Raw genomic sequence first — 18472 nt, forward strand, 5'->3', positions numbered from 1 at the left:
AATATCTCTGACCGATGACCTGAAGAACAATGGACTCAAATTAAAGAAAATTGTTCTGGGGGTCAGAAAGTCAAATCTCCTTGTTAAAGGAAGATGCAAAAATCTTTGTACAGATCAATATTGTCAATGTAAAAAAGGTCAAGCCCTGAAATTAAAAAACGCACATAAAGTGATAAACCCACCTGAAATTCGTTCTGTCCCATGATTTTATAGCAGATTAAGCAGACGAGTCTACCTTCTTGATCACAGAAATTCTCTGTCAAAACTTCATCAACTACTATATCAATGTCGATTTTCCCTAGATTTAACAGACATTTCTTCCCCATAGTTGAGGTTTTCTCGTCGAAAAATATACAAAGATTGTCGAGGTCTGAGTATCTGGCTCCGGTATCTGTTATCATGTTCTCTAGGAACCTATTTCTCCGGAGGGGTTCTGTATCTCCAGATATCTCTTCTCCGCCACTCCCATCATCCATGTCAACAACGTCAACAGATTCCTCCGTGATATCCACAGGTTCGCTAGGTTCAAATTTTATGCTCTCAAATGTAACATTTAAACCTATAGTCACGTTTATATTTATTGTTGAAAATAATAATAATGTTAAAATTAAAATACCTTTAATAATGGAATGCCTACCCCCTCCCCTTCCCCCAAGAAAGAGAATTCAAATTTAATAAACATTCCTAATGTACAATTTATATTTCTTAATGCATCTAGAGTCTCCTGAAACTAAATATTCATGATAAAAAATAAAAAATAAACTATGAAAGTTTTTAATAAGGCTAAACATTAACAATTAACACTTCAAAATTCAAGGGTTGAAGTTTTTTAAGGGGATTAACAAGAAAGACACCACTGAATAACTGAGAAAACTGACCATAAAAAATGGAAAGTTGTGTCCGACGAACAGATTTAAGAATAATTTCTTACTTTGTTTGGCTCGTTCTTGTACCTTATCTACTCCTGTTAATGTTGGGTTGAGAAGAACTCGGAGAAAAAGAACGAATTCTGCACAAGAAATATCCGGAAAAATCAGACAGTAACCATCAAGGGAACCAGAGCAATATCTTAACAGTATTTAACATATATCTATATTTATAAAGTTGTAATATCTGTTTGTCTGTCAGTCTGTCTGTTCGTTTGTCCGATCATAACTCAGGAATCCCTAAACCAATTTGCCTGAAATTTTGATTGGGGAACTCTATTGGTTTTAAGACTATTAAAAGCGATATATTAGTTTCCCTGTAAAATCGTTTAAGTGCGGGTAAACGGCGGGAGTATCCTGGGCAGCGCTAAGTTCCCAAGCTAGTTTAATAATAACTTAAATTGACTCTGAACAAACAATTTTTTAATTTGGTTCCTAATTCGAATACCTATCAAATTTAAGATGATTTATTTTTATTTTATAATAGCTCAAGTGCCCGTCGTTGCCCAAGTTACTCCACTTGAAATCTCAAACCAAGCTAACAAACATTCCCGTGGTTCTCTTGAGTTCCCCAAGCAAAATTTGAGGCAAATCGGTAACGGGCCTATGAGTTATGATCGGACATACAATGTAAAAATCAGTGCTAAGGATCCGGCAAATCAATCAAAAACTGGGAAAAAAACTTTTTACTCTTGAAATTCAAATCTAAACTGTTAAATAGAAATTTTTAAAACTTTGCTTATCGCTGAATGGTTCATTAATGCTTAATTAAAATAAACGAAAAAAGAAGAAAATTAATTTGAAAATTTGTCTTATGTTAAAAAAATCAGAAAATCTTATCGAAAGTTTGATGACCTGGATCCGAATCTGGATCCATTTTTTCCATTGTGGATCCGAATCAGCATTAAAATTAAATGGATCCTAAGCAATGATATAAATAGATAATCAACATAATTTATTTTTCGATCTAACTGTAACAAGAAAGTTTTACAGATGCAAAATTCAAGTCGTTTTTTTAATAAAACTTTTTGTAGAGTTTTCTAAGTTTCTTTTCGGCCAACATGTCGATGTAGGATTTCCCCCTTTATTTAGCTCCCAACACATTCTTAACAAAATACCTATTTAGTGCAGGGTAGATTGCAGCAAATATTATTCCCTGAACAGATATAGTTCCATCCATGCACTGTACATCCAACTCACAGAACTCATCATTCTCACTTAATTCATGGATTGTCTGGAGTAAAGCACTAGTGTACCTACTCAACCCAACCATTTCCTCTGGCATTGATTTCTGAAAAATAACTTTTCTTTGCTAAATTCAACTTTTTGTTTAGAAATATTTGAAAGCCATTGTTGTCCATCGTCACTAGTCATTAAAAACATATTAAGATTAATTTGCTAACATATGATCACATGACCAGGTCTGTGTTGGAGATCAAAGGACTAAGAATCGTGGTGATCCTAGATTAGATGAAAGATTCTTGAAATGATTCTCCAGGTCCGGACCAAATAATTCCAGAGTTCTCATCTTTCAGACTGAAATATTATTCTATACAGGAACAATTGAAATTCACATCTAAGAATATTATGATATTTTCTTAAAAGCTATACGGTAAGAAATCTGAAAGCCCCCCCCCCCCTCATCGGAATAAACTACTATTAACAAAGATAAAAATTTTAATTCAAAGTAGAAAAAAAATCAACATTAGTAATACAAATTGAGTTGTAAAATGAATTAATAATTTTGTTTTCTGTAACTTCTTCTTACCTAATGTTAACTCCTGATTTTGGAATAATAATAGGTATCCCCTGGGATTCCTCACGGTGAGTTTTCATATGTTTCTTTACATCTCCAGGTTCGATGAAAGGTTTGAAGCAAACTAAACACAGAAAATAGAAATTTAATATTAATGATTCAGCTTTGATGTATACTGAAGGAATTTCTCTTACATGGATCTAGGACTAACTCTGAATCTAGAAATAACTCTAAATCTAGAAATAACTTTAAATCTAGGAATAACTTAAATCAAGGAATAACTTTAAATCTAAGATAACTTAAATCTAGTAATAACTCTAAATCTAGAAATAACTCTAAATCTAGTAATAACTCTAAATCTAGGAATAACTCTAAATCTTGAAATAACTTTTAATCTAGGAATAACTCTAAATAAAACAGTAACTCTAAGTCTAGACTCTAGGAATTACTTTTACTCTAAGAATAACTGTAAATCCACAAAAACTTTTAAATTTATGATTGTGTTATTTGAACGTACTCTAGTTAGTTATGTATTAAAAAATGTTGTTTTGCGTTCAATAAATATTTTTGTGATGCGACTTAAAATAAAAACAATAAAAAAAAAATCTGACCTGGACAAATATGCTTCTTTACCCCAGTATGGGTGGCGGTGTGTCTAGATAAATGGGATTTCTGCATAAATGCTTTACCACAATATTGACAAACAAACTCCTTTTTTCCCTAAACACAAATCAACGGATTGGAAGGATGAATTCGATCAACTATTAACATAAGGGCGAAACTATAGGGAAGGAATTGAAAAATCGACCTCCCTAATGCTCTATGGTTTTTTTACTTCGTAAGTTACAAAAAGAGTTTTGATTTTATCTATATTTTTATGATGAATATTGGTAATTGGCTGGTGCAAAAACGATTGGACTTCTTCGATAAAAAGTTTTACTCTTACTATTATAACTCAATTCATAAATCCTCATGTTTCTTAAAAATTATTATTAATAAATTATTTCAAAACCATGCTTAAAATGATGTCAAGATTAAACATTTTTGATCGCTGTAAAGATGGCTAAAACCTACCCCATGAAACCGGAGATGGTTCTGATAAACAGAATGAGATCGAAACCTTTTCTCACAATGAGGACAGGCATATCTGAACAAGATATTGATAGAACTTGTAGTAAAACAAATATATCAAAAATCAATAACAAATGAACCAGGGAGTAAGGAATAGAAGGGAGATACAACTGACGCGGTTCGCCCTACCATATGATTATGCATGCTTTGCAGACGATACTCCATTTGTATAAGAAATATTTGTCTGATGTACATTTACTGCGTATACAATAACCTATTCTGAATATTTCTTATACAAATGGAGTACCGTCTGCAAAGCATGTAAAATCATATGGTAGGGCGAACCGCGTCAGTTGTATCTCCCTTCTATTCCTTACTCCCTGAAATGAACCCATCGGCGCCGAAGTCGTTTTATTGCCTTTGTCGTTCTGATTTTATATCCCGTATGGCCCCTTAATTTATAAAATAAAACAAAAGGTTCTATAATTTCACAGTTTCAAGAATTTTGAGATCATAATATTATACTCAATCCGTAGAACAGTGGTCAACTAGGTTAGGTAAACTGAAGATAGATAGATAAAATATAATAATCACGGAACCTTTAGAAACTTAGAAAAATGACTTGCTGGGAAAATAGCGATTATTAGGTGGAAAAAGAATTCGTACAATAATGTTATCTCTTACTTTTTCTCCCCAGTATGAATTGTAATATGTGATTCCAGGTTCGCCTTCTTCTTAAAACATTTCCCGCAGATAGTACAGAGGAACTCATGTTTAATTCCACCATGTTTACTCAGAACATGATTACGTAGAGCTGACCCAGTAAAGTAGGAACACGCACATTTGTCACACTTCAAAAAGATCTTATTCAAAACAAAATAAAGATTAGATATACTACAGAGCCACTCATAAAAATGTGGAATAGGAAGACGACATTTCAGCAATGTTATGTGTATTTGATGTAAATTTCCAGTTGCTTGAAAATCAACTTAGTGTACAACTTCACTGTGCACATTTGATGTGCTTAATGTTCATTGGACTATATTAACTTAAAAACTACTTCTGAAAGGTAGATAGTAACCAGAACTTAGTCCTGAAATGGACAGGATTGGATGAAACAAAACATCCCAATCGACACTGCTATGATCGGCAGCTCTTGACTCAAAAGATTCATCTTCCTTCTTCACTCTTTTACGCGTCCCGCTGTATCAGAGATGGGAACTTTTGAATGGGATATCCTTCATCCTGAGATGGGAACTTTTGAATGGGATATCCTTAATCCTGAGATGGGAACTTTTGAATGGGATATCCTTAATCCTGATCAGATAATTAATCTGGAGATTAAAAATGAGTGGAGAACAAGCAATATTTAATCTGCAGATTAAGAAAAAGAGTGAATTAAGCCTTAATCCCGATATCCACCATTCTAAAGTTTTCAGCTCAGATCGGATAACTAATCTGGAGATTAAAAATGAGTGGAGAACAAGCAATATTTAATCTGCAGATTAAGAAAAAGAGTGGATTAAGCCTTAATCCCGATATCCACCATTCTAAAGTTTTCAGCTCAGATAAGATCTTCTTGTAAATACTTGAAATCAAAAAGAAATAAAGATTAGATCGTCTATTACCGAATATGATTTATCTCCGGTGTGAAGCCTCATGTGTATATCCACGTTTGCTCGTCTTTTAAGAACTTTTCCACAAACAGTACATGGGAACCTGGTTTCTAGTTGATTGATATCCTGTCTCTGCTTCTCACAGATCAAACTGGAATCTTAAAGGGACTGTTTGCATAATTTCAATTGACCCTCCATGCAAAGATGGGAATGTCCAATTCACAATGGTACCCTTAAAAGTATAAATTAGATATCAATGTTTATAAATTTAAGACTGATATTTTGAAATTGTGGTTTCTCTACAAATATACTTGCGCATTTCTTCTGCAGGAGAATGTAAAGATATACGTTAGAATTAAAACACTTTTAGGTCTAACAAAGGACATTATTTTTTATAGTATATATTGATCAGACAAAGGTTTCAAGGGTACCGTTGTGAATCGGGCATTGCCATCTTTGCATAAAGGATTACTTGAAGTTACGCGTACAGCATTTTAACAGATTAATAACAGGTTTTTTTTAGAATTTTGTTGGTTTAAAGAATTCAAAGATTTTTATTATCTTTATTTTCTTACCACTGTTTCCCTGCTCAACACTGTTTATCTTGATGTTGAGATTAACCGAGCTAGTTGTATTCAATCCTTGTCCTGGTTCATTGAATTTATCGTTTTCCGAACTAGAAAATATAAAGCTTTGTTTTTGCGATAAAATAGATTTTTCTTTTGACAAACTTCGTCAACTTTTCATAAATTCAATATCCGGACTCAAAGGAAAAAAAAATAATTTAGATGATTCAAAAATTGACAAAATCACGATGCTCCATCCTACCTAAAATATTCTTTGGAAGATGTTGATTTTAAAGCTGATTCTAAGCTGTGTACAGGAGAAGACGGTAACATCTGAAAACTTTGATTGCTTTGTTCTGGGCTGGGTTCCTTGTTAATTCTCAAATCAGATAATAGAAATTTAAAACTATTAAACTAAACCCTTCGGATAAAAGATCCTTGATCATCTTAGTGGCATATATAAATTATTCAAATTAGGATACCTGACGGTTATCCGGTATTTTATTTAGTATCCTCGCCCCTCTTCTTCTATAGTGAGTTTGTAGATGTGTATTTATGTCCTGGTATCATGCCATATATTATAATATTAATTAATAATTTATCTTTAAGCTATAAGCGTAATTTAAAGTGAACCTCAATGCAAACATGGCAATGCCCAATCTACAACGGTACCCTTAAAACCTTTGTCTGATCAAGTAAGAATTAGATATAAACGTTTTTTGTTTAGTTTTTTAACTGCATTTTTCATTTGCGGTTTCTCTACGAAAATGACTTGCGAATATCTTGTTTATAAGAAACAATGGAGAAGCTCAAAGAAATAAACACTTTTGGCGTCAGAAAAAGGACGCTATCTTCCCAATATTTGATCACATAAGATTTCAAGGGTATTATTGTGAATCGGACATTGCCATCTTTGCATGGAGGGTCACTTGAAATTACGCTTACAGTCCTCGCGGGGAGATAATCTGATTCCTAAAGAATCAAGTTTTAACTAATGAGAGATCAGTCAAAATTAATTGACCTCCCATTGGTCGGAATTTTCAAAACTATGACCAATAAAAGTTCGGTTTATCGGAGAGAATGAGGTTAATAATTTCTTCCACTAAAGTGGCTTTAAATATTTTCATTCAATCAATTTTAACGTATATTGGGATTTCCTTTCTCTCGCAGAATGATTTTTCGCACACTGTACATCTGTGAGGTTTCTCCTAGTATGTAGTATATAATTAGGTTAATATCTATCATCCCCTTAATATCATAATTTATCACAAATATGCTCTCACACACAGATTTTAACAGTTCAGTACGTAATTATAATGTCTTCCAAAATCATTCCAGTTATATAATTTTTGCTCAAGATTTTCTACTGATTATATTTATATTTTCACTCACAAAACAAGTGGCCGTATACACTTACCAATTATACCAATAAAATTGGGGTTTTACTATTTTTTTCGTTATGCAACTGTCTGCTCCATTTGAACAAACTATTTACTATATAAAGCAGAAAATTTCTTGAAAATCTCGCTCTCAACTTCTTAGTGAAAATTTATCAGATTTATCAAGGGAATATCTATTAATATATTTAACAAGTGCATGAAACGCTTCCAGAATTTTTTTGATTATTTTTTTATCAAAATTTCATAAACGTTAGCTGTTATATATTTATTATTATTTGTTGTACATTTCTAAACCAAATATAGATTTGAATAATAATAATTTTACCAGAAGAGAACAAATAATAATAATAGCATATTCTAACCTTTGTGTGAGTTTTCTTATGTCTCCATAGATTCTGCTGACGTGCAAACCTTGCTCCACACTCCGGGTACTCACAAGGATAGGGTTTATCCTACAAAGCATAAAATAAAACAAATGAATTTTTAATGAGACACGTTAAAATACCTTGGTATGTGATCTCACGTGCATTAACATAGACCATTTTCTTGGAAAGAATGCACTGCATTCAGCACATTGATAGGTTGATTTACCATCAGACCCGGATACAGGGATTATAAACCTGCTCTCATTTCTCAGGTCCATCTCAAAACCTTTCTTAGGACGTCCAACCTTCCGCCAAGGGGGAGTAGAGACAGGTGTTTCGTCTACTGGTGGGTCGGAGGGAGAATCAGATTCATCCACCATACTCTCATCTTCGTCGTATTCAACCTTGCTAGGATTATCTTCAATATCGTTAGGATTGTCTAAACCGTCTTTATCATCATCTTTAACCTTCCTGGAGTATAGACATTTATCTACTTTCTGAACATCCTAGATATTTACTAAATTTTTCTTTGTATTTTGAAAAATGTATAAAATTATTTTAATATTTTATTCCAACATATGTTTAATTAAATGTTATTTATGTAGATCATTCTTATCTCTTCTCAATGCTAAATTTAAAGAACTTATGTAGAACATTTGCATCCCTCTAATTTTAAAAGAACACAATGACACATATCTTGCATTAATCAGTAGATTAGTTGACCAATTACGTTGGGGCAATATTTTCAATAAACAATTATAAACCCTGTAAACATTTTTCAAGTGAAAAAAAATCCGAATAATTTGTTTAAAATTCTCCTTACCGTACTGTCTTTTGACTGAACCATTTCCAGACTTGAGATGGAGAGTAGGTTTAGAATGCACTGGAGAGAATCCAATTGTTCTCCAGGTGCCAGGAGCAGGGGAGCATCCTCCAGTTCTAATCATAACATGGATCATGCCTCAAATAGGCTAAGTTTTTGTTCAGAGGGGGGGGGGAGATAATGAGTGAGTGAGATTACACTGATCGTGCTAGTATATATATCTAACTAGCTCCTACCTAACAGGGAGTTGAGAACCAGTTTAATATCACTTGTCTGAATATCTGGGAGTAGGACGGATATCAGTCCTGGATCAGAGCTATTCTCAACCATTAGAGAACGAAGGAAAGGACTGACTAAAATACACGTTAAGAGTTAATTTAATTGAATAAGTTGTAGATGAGAATAAGGAAAATAGTATTAATGTATTGTATAGGTATATACCAGTACTTAACAAAGACGAGAACCAAGGAACTGTTCCGTCTGAGCAGCACAATTCTAGATCAACCCCAATACCGTTCCTCACCATATTCTTTAACTCAATCAACACAGACAGCTCAGCCTAGAAGTGTTCGTATAAATCTTTTAATTTCAGTAATTTACAAAGAGCTTATTCATCTAATTTGGTGTTTACCTCCTTGTTTCTTCTCAATGCTATTTCACCAGCGGCCATTGTTATTAAAATCGAAATAAAAAAGGTAATTAACAAGACTTGTTTTCAGAGATTTATATCTCTACGACATTTTGATTACAGAAAATTTCAAGACAGGAAAGCGTAAAATGCAATTAAGATTCACTCTACTTCAGGAAACATTCAGACTACTATAAACAGAATAACACTCGTATTATTTCAGCATTTCTAGGGCGACGCCTTCATAGACGATTAGTTATGGCCAGACTCCAGAGGTGTATTCGGGAGGAGGGGGGGGGGGGGTTGCTATGGGGATTCAGCCCTCCCCTGAATCAGTGAAATTTTCCGGGGGGGTTTTGCTCCCAATGGATGCAAAGTCCTACCCTTATAGGGAAGAAAAACGTTAAGCCCCTCCTGGACAAATTCCTATCATATCCCTACTCTCCCCGTTTAGGGGCTTGAGGATTCCGAGGAAAGGTTAAAAATTCGCTGATGAACTGCGAGTAGATAAATGATTTCCTGACAAAGATTCAATTCATCCCCCCAAATCAACTGCCAAAGCTATCTATGATGTCTGAAGAAACGTGGATATAATACCAAAGGATGAGAAAGGTTATGATTAGGACTACAAGGATAAGAACTTTTTTATTTATATTTTACATTCCTAGAAATGTACAGGAAACAGAACTTTTTAAAGAATCAATCACAAACTATTTTTCGTCTCCATTTGTTCTTTAAAAAAATCCTTTATCTTCATTTTTTCTCTCCGTCTTCGACTTTCATTTGTTTTTTAACATCATATGTATTCAACAAAAAATCACATGAAAAATATTCATCTTTCTTTTTCACAGGATTCCACTGGTCAGCGGTCTCCATTTCAATGATAAATGTGACACATAAAAATTGAATACTAAGCTTTACAAATGTTTACATGGGTTGTTAAGCAAGATATATTTCTTCACAAGGCACAAATGAACTTTGGACTAATAGTGCTTTGTGCACTTTGATTAAATTTAAACAATGCCCTGAACATTGGCATTGCTATGCATGTGAAACAACTTAACAGTTTAATGATCCTTCATATTCCGACTAGGATCAGGAAGTGTGGTACTAAGATTTATTCATTTATAAAATCCTCGAATTGTTTCATGATATCCTCTTCTCCCCTCCCTGCAGTGTTTTCAGCCTTCGTTTCTTCCTCCAACTCAGCCTCATCAGCCTTCACTTTATTGTCCTCTAAATAATAGATATTTTTTTAAAAAATTATATTTTCCAATAAATTAACTACATTTTCATAGATTTTTACCGAAAAAAAAACCCAGCAAAGTCAAATGCCCAACTTAGAAGTTGAGATCATAACATTTCAAAGAAATTCTTTACTTAAAAGTTTCTACCACTATTCCACAATCTAACAACCTACAATGTAGATTACATCCAATGTAGATTACATCCAATGTAGATTACATCCAATGTAGATTACATCCAATGTAGATTACATCCAATGTAGATTACATCCAATGAAGTAGAGAATTCAGAGCTGGGAACTTTTGTGTTGGATTGGATACTTATTACTTATAATCCCGATCCACAGATCTAGATATCCACTATGGTCACTTTTAATTTGAGGATCTATAAAAACTATACATTTTCAATCTTAATTTTAGTTCTTCGGGATTAAGCATTGATCTTGATATCCAAAATACAAGAGTCCCAGCTCAGTGCACTGTATAGTGTATATACAATAGTACCAGCCCAGTGTACTGTATAGTAAATGTATAAGAGTCCCAGCTCAGTGTACTGTATAGTGTATGTACAAGAGTACCAGCTCAGTGTACTGTATAGTAAATGTATAAGAGTCCCTGCTCAGTGTACTGTATAGTGTATGTACAAGAGTCGCAGCTCAGTGTACTGTATTGTGTATGTACATTGTACCAGAGTCCCAGCTCATTGTAGTTTATAGTGAATGTACAATAATCCCAGCTCAGTGTACTGTATAGTGTATGTACAATGTACATTGTACCAGAGTCCCAGCTCAGTGTAGTGTGTAGTGAATGTACAAGAGTACCAGCTCGCTGTACTGTATATACAGAAAACAATTTGTCTCTGCTAAAAAGCATTTTATCCAAAAATGACAATTCAACTTGACAAATAATCTACGCTAGGAGAACTTTATGTATTCTCTATCCTATTTAGGACCTTTCCTACAAAAAAAATTTATGGAGAAAAAAAAAGTTTTCATAAATTCTTCACAAAAATCGTAAGTTAAAGCTTCTACACACTGTATGAAACAAAAAACGTAAAAATTATCAGGCGCAAATTGCCCCTTAAGTCTTAGTCTTAATTATTAATAACAATGATAAAGGAATGAAATTAGAAAAAAGTTTTTACATTCTTACCTGGTCTTAATTTATCTGAGGATAGTGCTCGATGAACTCCAGGTGGTGGACTAAACAGAATCATTAAAATCAAGCTTTTAAACACCATCAGGTTAAAGAATTTATTTGGAAAAAGGGATTGAGATAAAAAAGAATACAATGGTTTTAGAAACTTCAGAGAAATTAGGATGCTTTCCATTTTAAATAATGAATAAAAATCCTTAATTTAAAAACAAAATCAAATTTTTTTTAAATTATTTTATCAAACCAAAAAATTAATACTAACCTTGGAGATTTACTGCTATCCCTACTAATCCTTCTCTTCTTCCCTTCTTTACTTTTCTTCATCTTCTTCTCACCCTTCTCAGATTTCCCTTTTCTCTCTGCTTTCTTTTCTTTCTTGGGCTTCTTCTCTTTCTTTCTCTTTTTTGGGCTTGGGTTGTTTTCCGACTCCTGAGAAATTGACCGCTTTCTCAGTTTCGACTTTTCCCTATTTTTCTCTTTTTTCGAAACTTTCCCCGGGCTAACTGAGATAGATTTGGCTGGAAGGAGATCTTCAGTTGAGGATTCCTCGTCCTTATCGACTAGACGGATAGTTTTGGTTTCAACAGGTTCACTTTCATTCTCCAACTTCAGATTTATAATCTTTATCGTTTAAGAAAACAATCGTAAAACCAACCGAAGAAAAAAATCGAAACAAACAAAAAACCTGAAAGTAAATCAATTAAAAAGCTGGAATTAATATAAAAGATTATGTTTCTCCCTTCTTTGAAGATACTAGTCCTCCGAATACTCTGGCAGCATAGGATACTGGTCTCCTCTCTACCCTCTGCACATCTAAACCCTTCTCAGTTGTTCGTGGTACCTGGAGAATCTTTGACTTGGTCAAACTGTCAACACTTGTATCTGCCTGAAAAATTAATTTTTTTATCAAATGTTTAACTAAATTTCAGTAGACCTCCAGTTACCGAGTTCATTAACGACTTACATCAATACTTGTTATACCTTTATCGCTATGATGCAAAATTCGTAATTTTTTATCAAGAGTTTATTTAGGATTTATTAAAAAGATTTACTAAGATTTCTCTTGTGGAATGTGGAACTTGGAAATAATAATAACAGTCTCTGAAACCATTACGAAACACCCTCTTTACTGTTTTCTTAAAGAATTATCATTATTTTACCTTACGTTTTCCCAGCCTTGCTTTGGCACTCTTACTGAAGATCCTAGTATCGGCATGCATACCGTTGGTTCGACTTATAACCGAGATAAGCTCAGGATCTAGAACAGGGATAGGATATCAATATATACTACACTGAAATAAGCACAAGGGTTGATAAATAATTTGTAGTAATGAAGCAGAAAAAATAGGTGGAATAAAGATCAAAATAAAATGAATTATCAAGGAAGATCAATAGAGAAAATAAGAATGAGGATGATTAAAAGAATAATGAAGAGAAGGATTATTGAAATAACCCAGAGAAGAGTCAAGAAAATTATCTAGAGAAGAGTATAGAAAATTATCCAGAGAAGGGTCTAGGAAATTATCTAGAGAAGGGTATAGGAAATTATCTAGAGAAGGAGCTAGGAAATTATCTAAAGAAGGGTCTAGGAAATTATCTAGATAAGGGTATAGGAAATTATCTAGAAAAGGATCTAGAAAATTATCTAAAGAAGGAGCTAGGAAATTATCTAGAGAAGGGTCTAGAAAATTATAAAAGAGAAGGATCTAGGAAATCATCAAGAGAAGGGTCTAGGAAATTGTCTAGAAAAGGTTCTAGGTAATCATCTAGAGACGGGTCTGGGAAATCATCTAGAGAAGTGTCTGGGAAATTATCTAGAGAAAGGTCTGGGAAATTATCTAGAGAAAGGTCTAGGAAATTATCTAGAGAAGGGTATAGGAAATTATCTAGAGAAGGAGCTAGGAAATTATCTAAAGAAGGGTCTAGGAAATTATCTAGATAAGGGTATAGGAAATTATCTAGAAAAGGATCTAGAAAATTATCTAAAGAAGGAGCTAGGAAATTATCTAGAGAAGGGTCTAGAAAATTATAAAAGAGAAGGATCTAGGAAATCATCAAGAGAAGGGTCTAGGAAATTGTCTAGAAAAGGTTCTAGGTAATCATCTAGAGACGGGTCTGGGAAATCATCTAGAGAAGTGTCTGGGAAATTATCTAGAGAAAGGTCTGGGAAATTATCTAGAGAAAGGTCTAGGAAATTATCTAGAGAAGGGTCTAGTAAATTATGTAGAGAAGGGTTTAGGAAATTATCTAGAGAAAGGTTTAGGAAATTATCTAGAGAAGGATCTAGAAAATTATCTAGAGAAGGGTATAGAAAATTATCTAGAAAAGGGACTAGAAAATTATCTAGAGAGGGTCTAGAAAATTATCTAGAGAAGGGTCTAACAAGTTTTCTAGAGAAGGGTCTAGAAAATTATCTAGAGAAGGATCTAGGAAATCATCTAGAAAAAGGTTCTAGGTAATCATCTAGAGACGGGTCTGGGAAATCATCTAGATAAGTGTCTGAGAAATTATCTAGAGAAGGGTCTAAGAAGTTTTCTAGAGCAGGGTCTAGGAAATTATCTTAAAATAATTTTATAAACCTGGAGATCCATGGGGTGTATCTAGGTCTGAGTAATCACTGGCAGATGGAAGATCTAGTTCAGGACGAGTTCTGATAAACCTAGAGCTCACAACGTCCTTCTCTGGAAATATTAAATCTATTTTATCCTTCAAGATAGATTAGGTTGATTAAATAAATAGATAAATTATCAACAATAACACGAGTGTAGCATTTTCTTTATTTTGTTTATTCTTTTCTATTCAATAAATGAAACCAAATTTCTTACCAAGTTCTTTATCTTAAAGGTAAACAAACCTGTAAATTTTAAAAATTCTTCATTTTCGCTGATTCTCAACATTTCATTTCTCTTCTTTTTCTTGGTCTTTTCCTCGTGCTTTGTGCTTTCCTTCCTGGACTTCTTGGACTTTTTCATCTTTATCACAGCCGGACGAAAATTTATTTTCGGAGAGGGAGATCGGACGGATTCCTTAAAAGGAAAACTTTAATGAGAACGTTTTTTAGCGAAAGTTAAAAGAAAGAACATCATTATCATTGAATATGACACAAAGATTTTCAAACCTATATTTTTACTGCAAAATAGGTTTTTGTTAATGCTAAATTAAGAATGAATACCTTGGTATCTAATCTGTTTCTAAGATCAATGGTTTTAATCGCGGTATTCCTCAATTCTATCTCTTCCAAGCTCTCCTCCCCTAAATCCTAAAAAATAATAAAAAAAAATAATAAAATTTAAATCCAGGGGAACGAAATGATGAGCAAAAACTTACCGGAGAGGATTCTCTAGTATTGTTTATCTCTTCTCCTTTAGATCCAAGTCTATTCTTTACCAGGCCTATAAATCAAATCAATCAAGCTTTAATTTGATTAAAGGGACTGCAGACGTAATTTCAAATGACTCCTAATTAATAAAATGGCATGTCCAATTCACAACGATAACATTAAAATCTTTGTATGCTAAAGAATGAATGAGATGTCTATTTTTCTAACTTTAAAATTGATATTCTCAACTGTGGTTTCTCTATAAAAGTTAGTTGCATATTACTTCTATAGTAAAACGACAATATCTTCCACATTACTAATCAGATAAAGTGAGGGTTACTTAAAGTTAGCAAGACAGTCCCTTACTATGCCATTGCCATACAAATACCAGTTATTTGAATAACGATGTCGTACAAAACATTTTCTAGGACAACAAAATATCTCCAAAGTTCTTAGATAAAAAGTATTCTTAACATTGATTAATTAAAGTACGATAACAGTTATCCCTGTTACCTAGTACTCCCAACCGTTTCTTTATCCCTCCGGTTACAGCTCTCCTAGCCAACCCTCCAGTTCCTGGTGGTACAACAACCCTCCTGAAAAAAAAATAATTTAAGCAGCATCGAAAATATTGAAATCTATATGATAAAACTGTTCGCTCATATATATTTGTATGTTAACTATAACTGGCCAAACGGCTGGAACGAATGGACTTATTTTTTTTCAAAAATCGAATTTTTATTTTAAATTCATTTTTTCTACGGACAACGCCGGGCACTTCAGAAAGTTCATAATTACAACGATGTACATTTACTTTAAAAAACCATTTCCCCCCCACCCCCTCCCTAGAGTCCCTCACTTTTAAAAATAATTTTTCCCCAGCATGTGAGGAAAGTAAAGATTTTTTTCTTAAGGGAAAATAAATGATATTTTGGGTAAAAATTATCAAAAAACGGTGAAAAAACCTGCCAATTTTTCATTTTCTTAATCATTCTCCCGCGTGAAAAGGGGGGATCACACTTGAAAATATTCTTGAATGGAATAAAGAATTTTCCGCACAAGTCTAGAGACCAATCATTATCCAAAGATTTTAATCTTTTTCCAAGGTTTTATAAGATATCGTTTCCCATCTGCCTAATTGAAAGAAATAATATTCAGTTTCGTTACCTAGGTTTATTCTTCTCTGCAGTTTCTGAGGGTACAACATGAACAGGTAGTATCTGCTGCAGATCTTCTAGTTTCTTCTTATTTACAATTATGCTTCCACAATCAGGGTGCTTCACACCTTCAGTCTGTATCTAGACAATATATATTTACAATTATACTTCCACAATCAGGGTGCTTCACACTTTCAGCTTGTATCTAGACAATATATATTTACAATTATACTTCCNGTTCTTACTTCCACAAACATTGTTTATATGTTCTTACTTCCACAAACATTGTTTAAATGGTTTTACTTCCACAAATATTGTTTACATGTTTTTACTTCCAAAAACATTGTTTGCATGTTTTTACTTCCACGAACATTGTTTACATGTGTATTACCTGGTGATGCCTTGGTTTAACATGCATGAAGGGACACTGAGTTTTCTGGCAGCCCATTGATTGCAGTTCCCAGAAACATTGCTTACTACTCCTCTCACCCTGAGCTGGGTTGGATAGCTCCGTATGTCTATAAGCACCCTGAGCAGGGTTGGACAACTCCGAATGTCTGAATGAACAGTTAGGTCGGGTGCATCCAACGGTCTAAAATATTTCAATAATATATTTAATATGTATTTGTATTTTTCATATCAATTCAACATGTTCCATAATCAACCATCCTCAGTTTACGGGAAGAGACAATGGTCAGGCAAATCGACCAATTTAAGAACTATTTTAAAGAAAAGTAACGATTTTATAACCAATTGTCGATTAAAAGGTTTAATAAATGCCCCCCTCCATCTCCTGCTTTAGAATAATGACATTTTGTTAGACACCGCCGTTTTGTATAAGACTCAACCAGGTACCGTACCTGCCAATAGTAGCATGTCACGTCGGATCCCCTTGCCGCCGCTTCGTGTCTAAATATTATACATTTAAAGGATGAGAAGAGAAGAATACGTTTCAACTTCTAACAACAAGGTTTTCATTTCTGTCTATGATTACTGTAGAGAGAAGATATATCAAATAAATTCAAACAAAAAATGCGGGTATGTGCTTAAGTTATAGAATGGTATTTCAAGCTCTTGATTAATATTGGGTTTTGAGCCTAAACAGAAGTGTGGAGATCGAGTAAATACAACTTTTACTGATTAAAGAAGAGAGGCTAAAGCTCTCAAATTTACTGGACAAAATAAGTCTTTTAACAAAAGTTAAAAATCATAATAAAAAGTTTATTTTCGAGTTTTAATGGGGGGGGTGGGATATTGATCAAGAAAATTTATAACATATTCAGAAGAATCAATTCTAGGAGGGGAAATTATTTTAAAGATAACTTCCTTTTATTTTTCAATCTCGTATGATTTAAAATATTGATGCCTTAAGGGACGGTATTCTTTAGTCTGTAAGGCTAGATTTTCAACAATAAATATTTAATCACAGATATCTAAATCTAAAAATTTATTATTTCTATATAATCTCTAGATTCATAATTACTAGAAACCAACAAATATATAGACCAGGAACGCCCAACTCAGATATACGCAAATTGTGTACTGTACACTGTGGGAGGAATGTAAACACAGCAGTTGAAGAGAAAGGATTAAACACTGATAAACAGAGTGATGTTAGAGTCAAAAACAAAAGAAACTAGTTAATATATTAAGTTAGTGCGGATACAAATTACTAGAAACAATCAAATACCAATTAATTTTCGAGACCTTTCATTTATTACAAGATGTTTGAAACCTCTGTCACTAATGATGAGAAGGAATATCCTGTTAATTTTATGATATTTACGATTCCCTCCCAGCAACTATAAACTGCCTTCATTCTTTGCCAAATCATTAGGAATACATTTAAGGCACAAGACTTTAATCAAACTGGGGATAGTCCTATTTGAAGACTTTCAAATCGTCTTTACAGTCTCATCCTTTGTTGGTAACCCTGTATAAAAGTACCTGTAAGGGCAATCATATCCCTTGGAGCAGATTGAGTTGTAATAGAAATAACAATCATCAGTCTTATATCCTGGTCCCATTGGATCTGAAACTAGAAAATATTATCGTATTAGATAAATCCTGGCCGGGAAACATGTTTAAAAGATTTTACTTTGATGACACGACCTATATTAATAAATGCTACTTATCTAATGAAAATGGCATCAAAGCTTTTGTAAGATTAATTCTCTTTAAAGTTCTTAATTTGTGTTGTAAATGATGGTGTAAATGGGTTGTCACAATGCTGTTCTAATTACCAAGCTAATGAATCTCCGTCATTACGAGAAAATAAGCTGATTTACAATACTAAAAGTATTGCTTTTAAAATAATCAGAAAACCTAAATTGATCTAGTTTATAATAGATCTAACCAAGATAATTATATTAACCACATGAACATCGACGAGACATGAAATTAACCTTTATATGTTAAAACTTCAAATACATCGACAACCTTAATC

General features: G+C 33.3%; 3 protein-coding genes across 4 annotated transcripts; all 3 read right to left on the reverse strand.

The window, feature by feature from the left end:
* Positions 1 to 83: 83 nt before the first annotated feature.
* LOC111708472 (uncharacterized) lies at positions 84 to 2213 on the reverse strand. Its single transcript, XM_023481856.1, has 4 exons — positions 2045 to 2213; positions 954 to 1068; positions 685 to 724; positions 84 to 559 (listed from the first exon to the last, which is right to left on the reverse strand). The coding sequence occupies exons 1-4, from the start codon at positions 2209 to 2211 to the stop codon at positions 84 to 86; spliced, it is 798 nt and encodes a 265-aa protein (XP_023337624.1). The 5' UTR covers positions 2212 to 2213.
* Position 2214: 1 nt separating this feature from the next.
* Positions 2215 to 9346, reverse strand: LOC111708468 (zinc finger protein 2 homolog). 2 transcript variants are annotated; one of them, XM_023481846.1, is made up of 16 exons: positions 9155 to 9345; positions 8965 to 9082; positions 8760 to 8876; positions 8524 to 8639; positions 7841 to 8206; positions 7698 to 7787; positions 7093 to 7143; positions 6418 to 6495; positions 6198 to 6268; positions 5945 to 6045; positions 5382 to 5527; positions 4438 to 4604; positions 3757 to 3829; positions 3294 to 3402; positions 2695 to 2806; positions 2215 to 2462 (listed from the first exon to the last, which is right to left on the reverse strand). In XM_023481846.1, the coding sequence occupies exons 1-16, from the start codon at positions 9191 to 9193 to the stop codon at positions 2393 to 2395; spliced, it is 1824 nt and encodes a 607-aa protein (XP_023337614.1). In that variant the 5' UTR covers positions 9194 to 9345; the 3' UTR covers positions 2215 to 2392. The 2 variants fall into 2 exon arrangements, with proteins under 2 accessions (XP_023337614.1, XP_023337615.1); XM_023481847.1 differs by lacking the exon at positions 7093 to 7143 and having other exon boundaries at positions 9155 to 9346.
* Positions 9347 to 9988: 642 nt separating this feature from the next.
* On the reverse strand, positions 9989 to 18397 carry LOC111708469 (zinc finger CCCH domain-containing protein 11A). Its single transcript, XM_023481848.1, has 14 exons — positions 17974 to 18397; positions 16887 to 16935; positions 16418 to 16618; positions 16037 to 16167; positions 15383 to 15465; positions 14878 to 14942; positions 14723 to 14809; positions 14405 to 14576; positions 14130 to 14231; positions 12711 to 12808; positions 12290 to 12436; positions 11813 to 12156; positions 11548 to 11597; positions 9989 to 10387 (listed from the first exon to the last, which is right to left on the reverse strand). Exons 1-14 carry the CDS (start codon positions 18051 to 18053, stop codon positions 10269 to 10271), a joined length of 1728 nt encoding a protein of 575 aa, XP_023337616.1. The 5' UTR covers positions 18054 to 18397; the 3' UTR covers positions 9989 to 10268.
* Between the last annotated feature and the right edge of the window lie 75 nt (positions 18398 to 18472).

The sequence above is a fragment of the Eurytemora carolleeae genome, unplaced genomic scaffold (assembly GCF_000591075.1).
Source record: "Eurytemora carolleeae unplaced genomic scaffold, Eaff_2.0 scaffold869, whole genome shotgun sequence".
NCBI lineage: Eukaryota > Metazoa > Arthropoda > Copepoda > Calanoida > Temoridae > Eurytemora > Eurytemora carolleeae.

What these genes read in the sequence shown, in the direction of transcription:
- LOC111708468 (XM_023481846.1), bottom strand. Translation starts at nt 9,193, where the DNA reads ATGGCCGCTGGTGAAATAGCATTGAGAAGAAACAAGGAG. An exon ending in CATTGAGAAGAAACAAGGAG is followed by an intron (nt 9,083 to 9,154) that starts GTAAACACCAAA and finishes GAACACTTCTAG; the next exon opens with GCTGAGCTGTCTGTGTTGAT. An exon ending in CCGGAGATAAATCATATTCG is followed by an intron (nt 4,605 to 5,381) that starts GTAATAGACGAT and finishes ATCTTTTTGAAG; the next exon opens with TGTGACAAATGTGCGTGTTC.
- LOC111708469 (XM_023481848.1), bottom strand. Translation starts at nt 18,053, where the DNA reads ATGGGACCAGGATATAAGACTGATGATTGTTATTTCTATTACAACTCA. An exon ending in CAAGGCTGGGAAAACGTAAG is followed by an intron (nt 12,437 to 12,710) that starts GTAAAATAATGA and finishes TTAATTTTTCAG; the next exon opens with GCAGATACAAGTGTTGACAG. An exon ending in CTCAGATAAATTAAGACCAG is followed by an intron (nt 10,388 to 11,547) that starts GTAAGAATGTAA and finishes TCTATTATTTAG; the next exon opens with AGGACAATAAAGTGAAGGCT.
- LOC111708472 (XM_023481856.1), bottom strand. Translation starts at nt 2,211, where the DNA reads ATGCCAGAGGAAATGGTTGGGTTGAGTAGGTACACTAGTGCTTTACTC. An exon ending in CATTAACAGGAGTAGATAAG is followed by an intron (nt 725 to 953) that starts GTACAAGAACGA and finishes ATTTAGTTTCAG; the next exon opens with GAGACTCTAGATGCATTAAG. An exon ending in AAATATAAATTGTACATTAG is followed by an intron (nt 560 to 684) that starts GAATGTTTATTA and finishes ACGTGACTATAG; the next exon opens with GTTTAAATGTTACATTTGAG.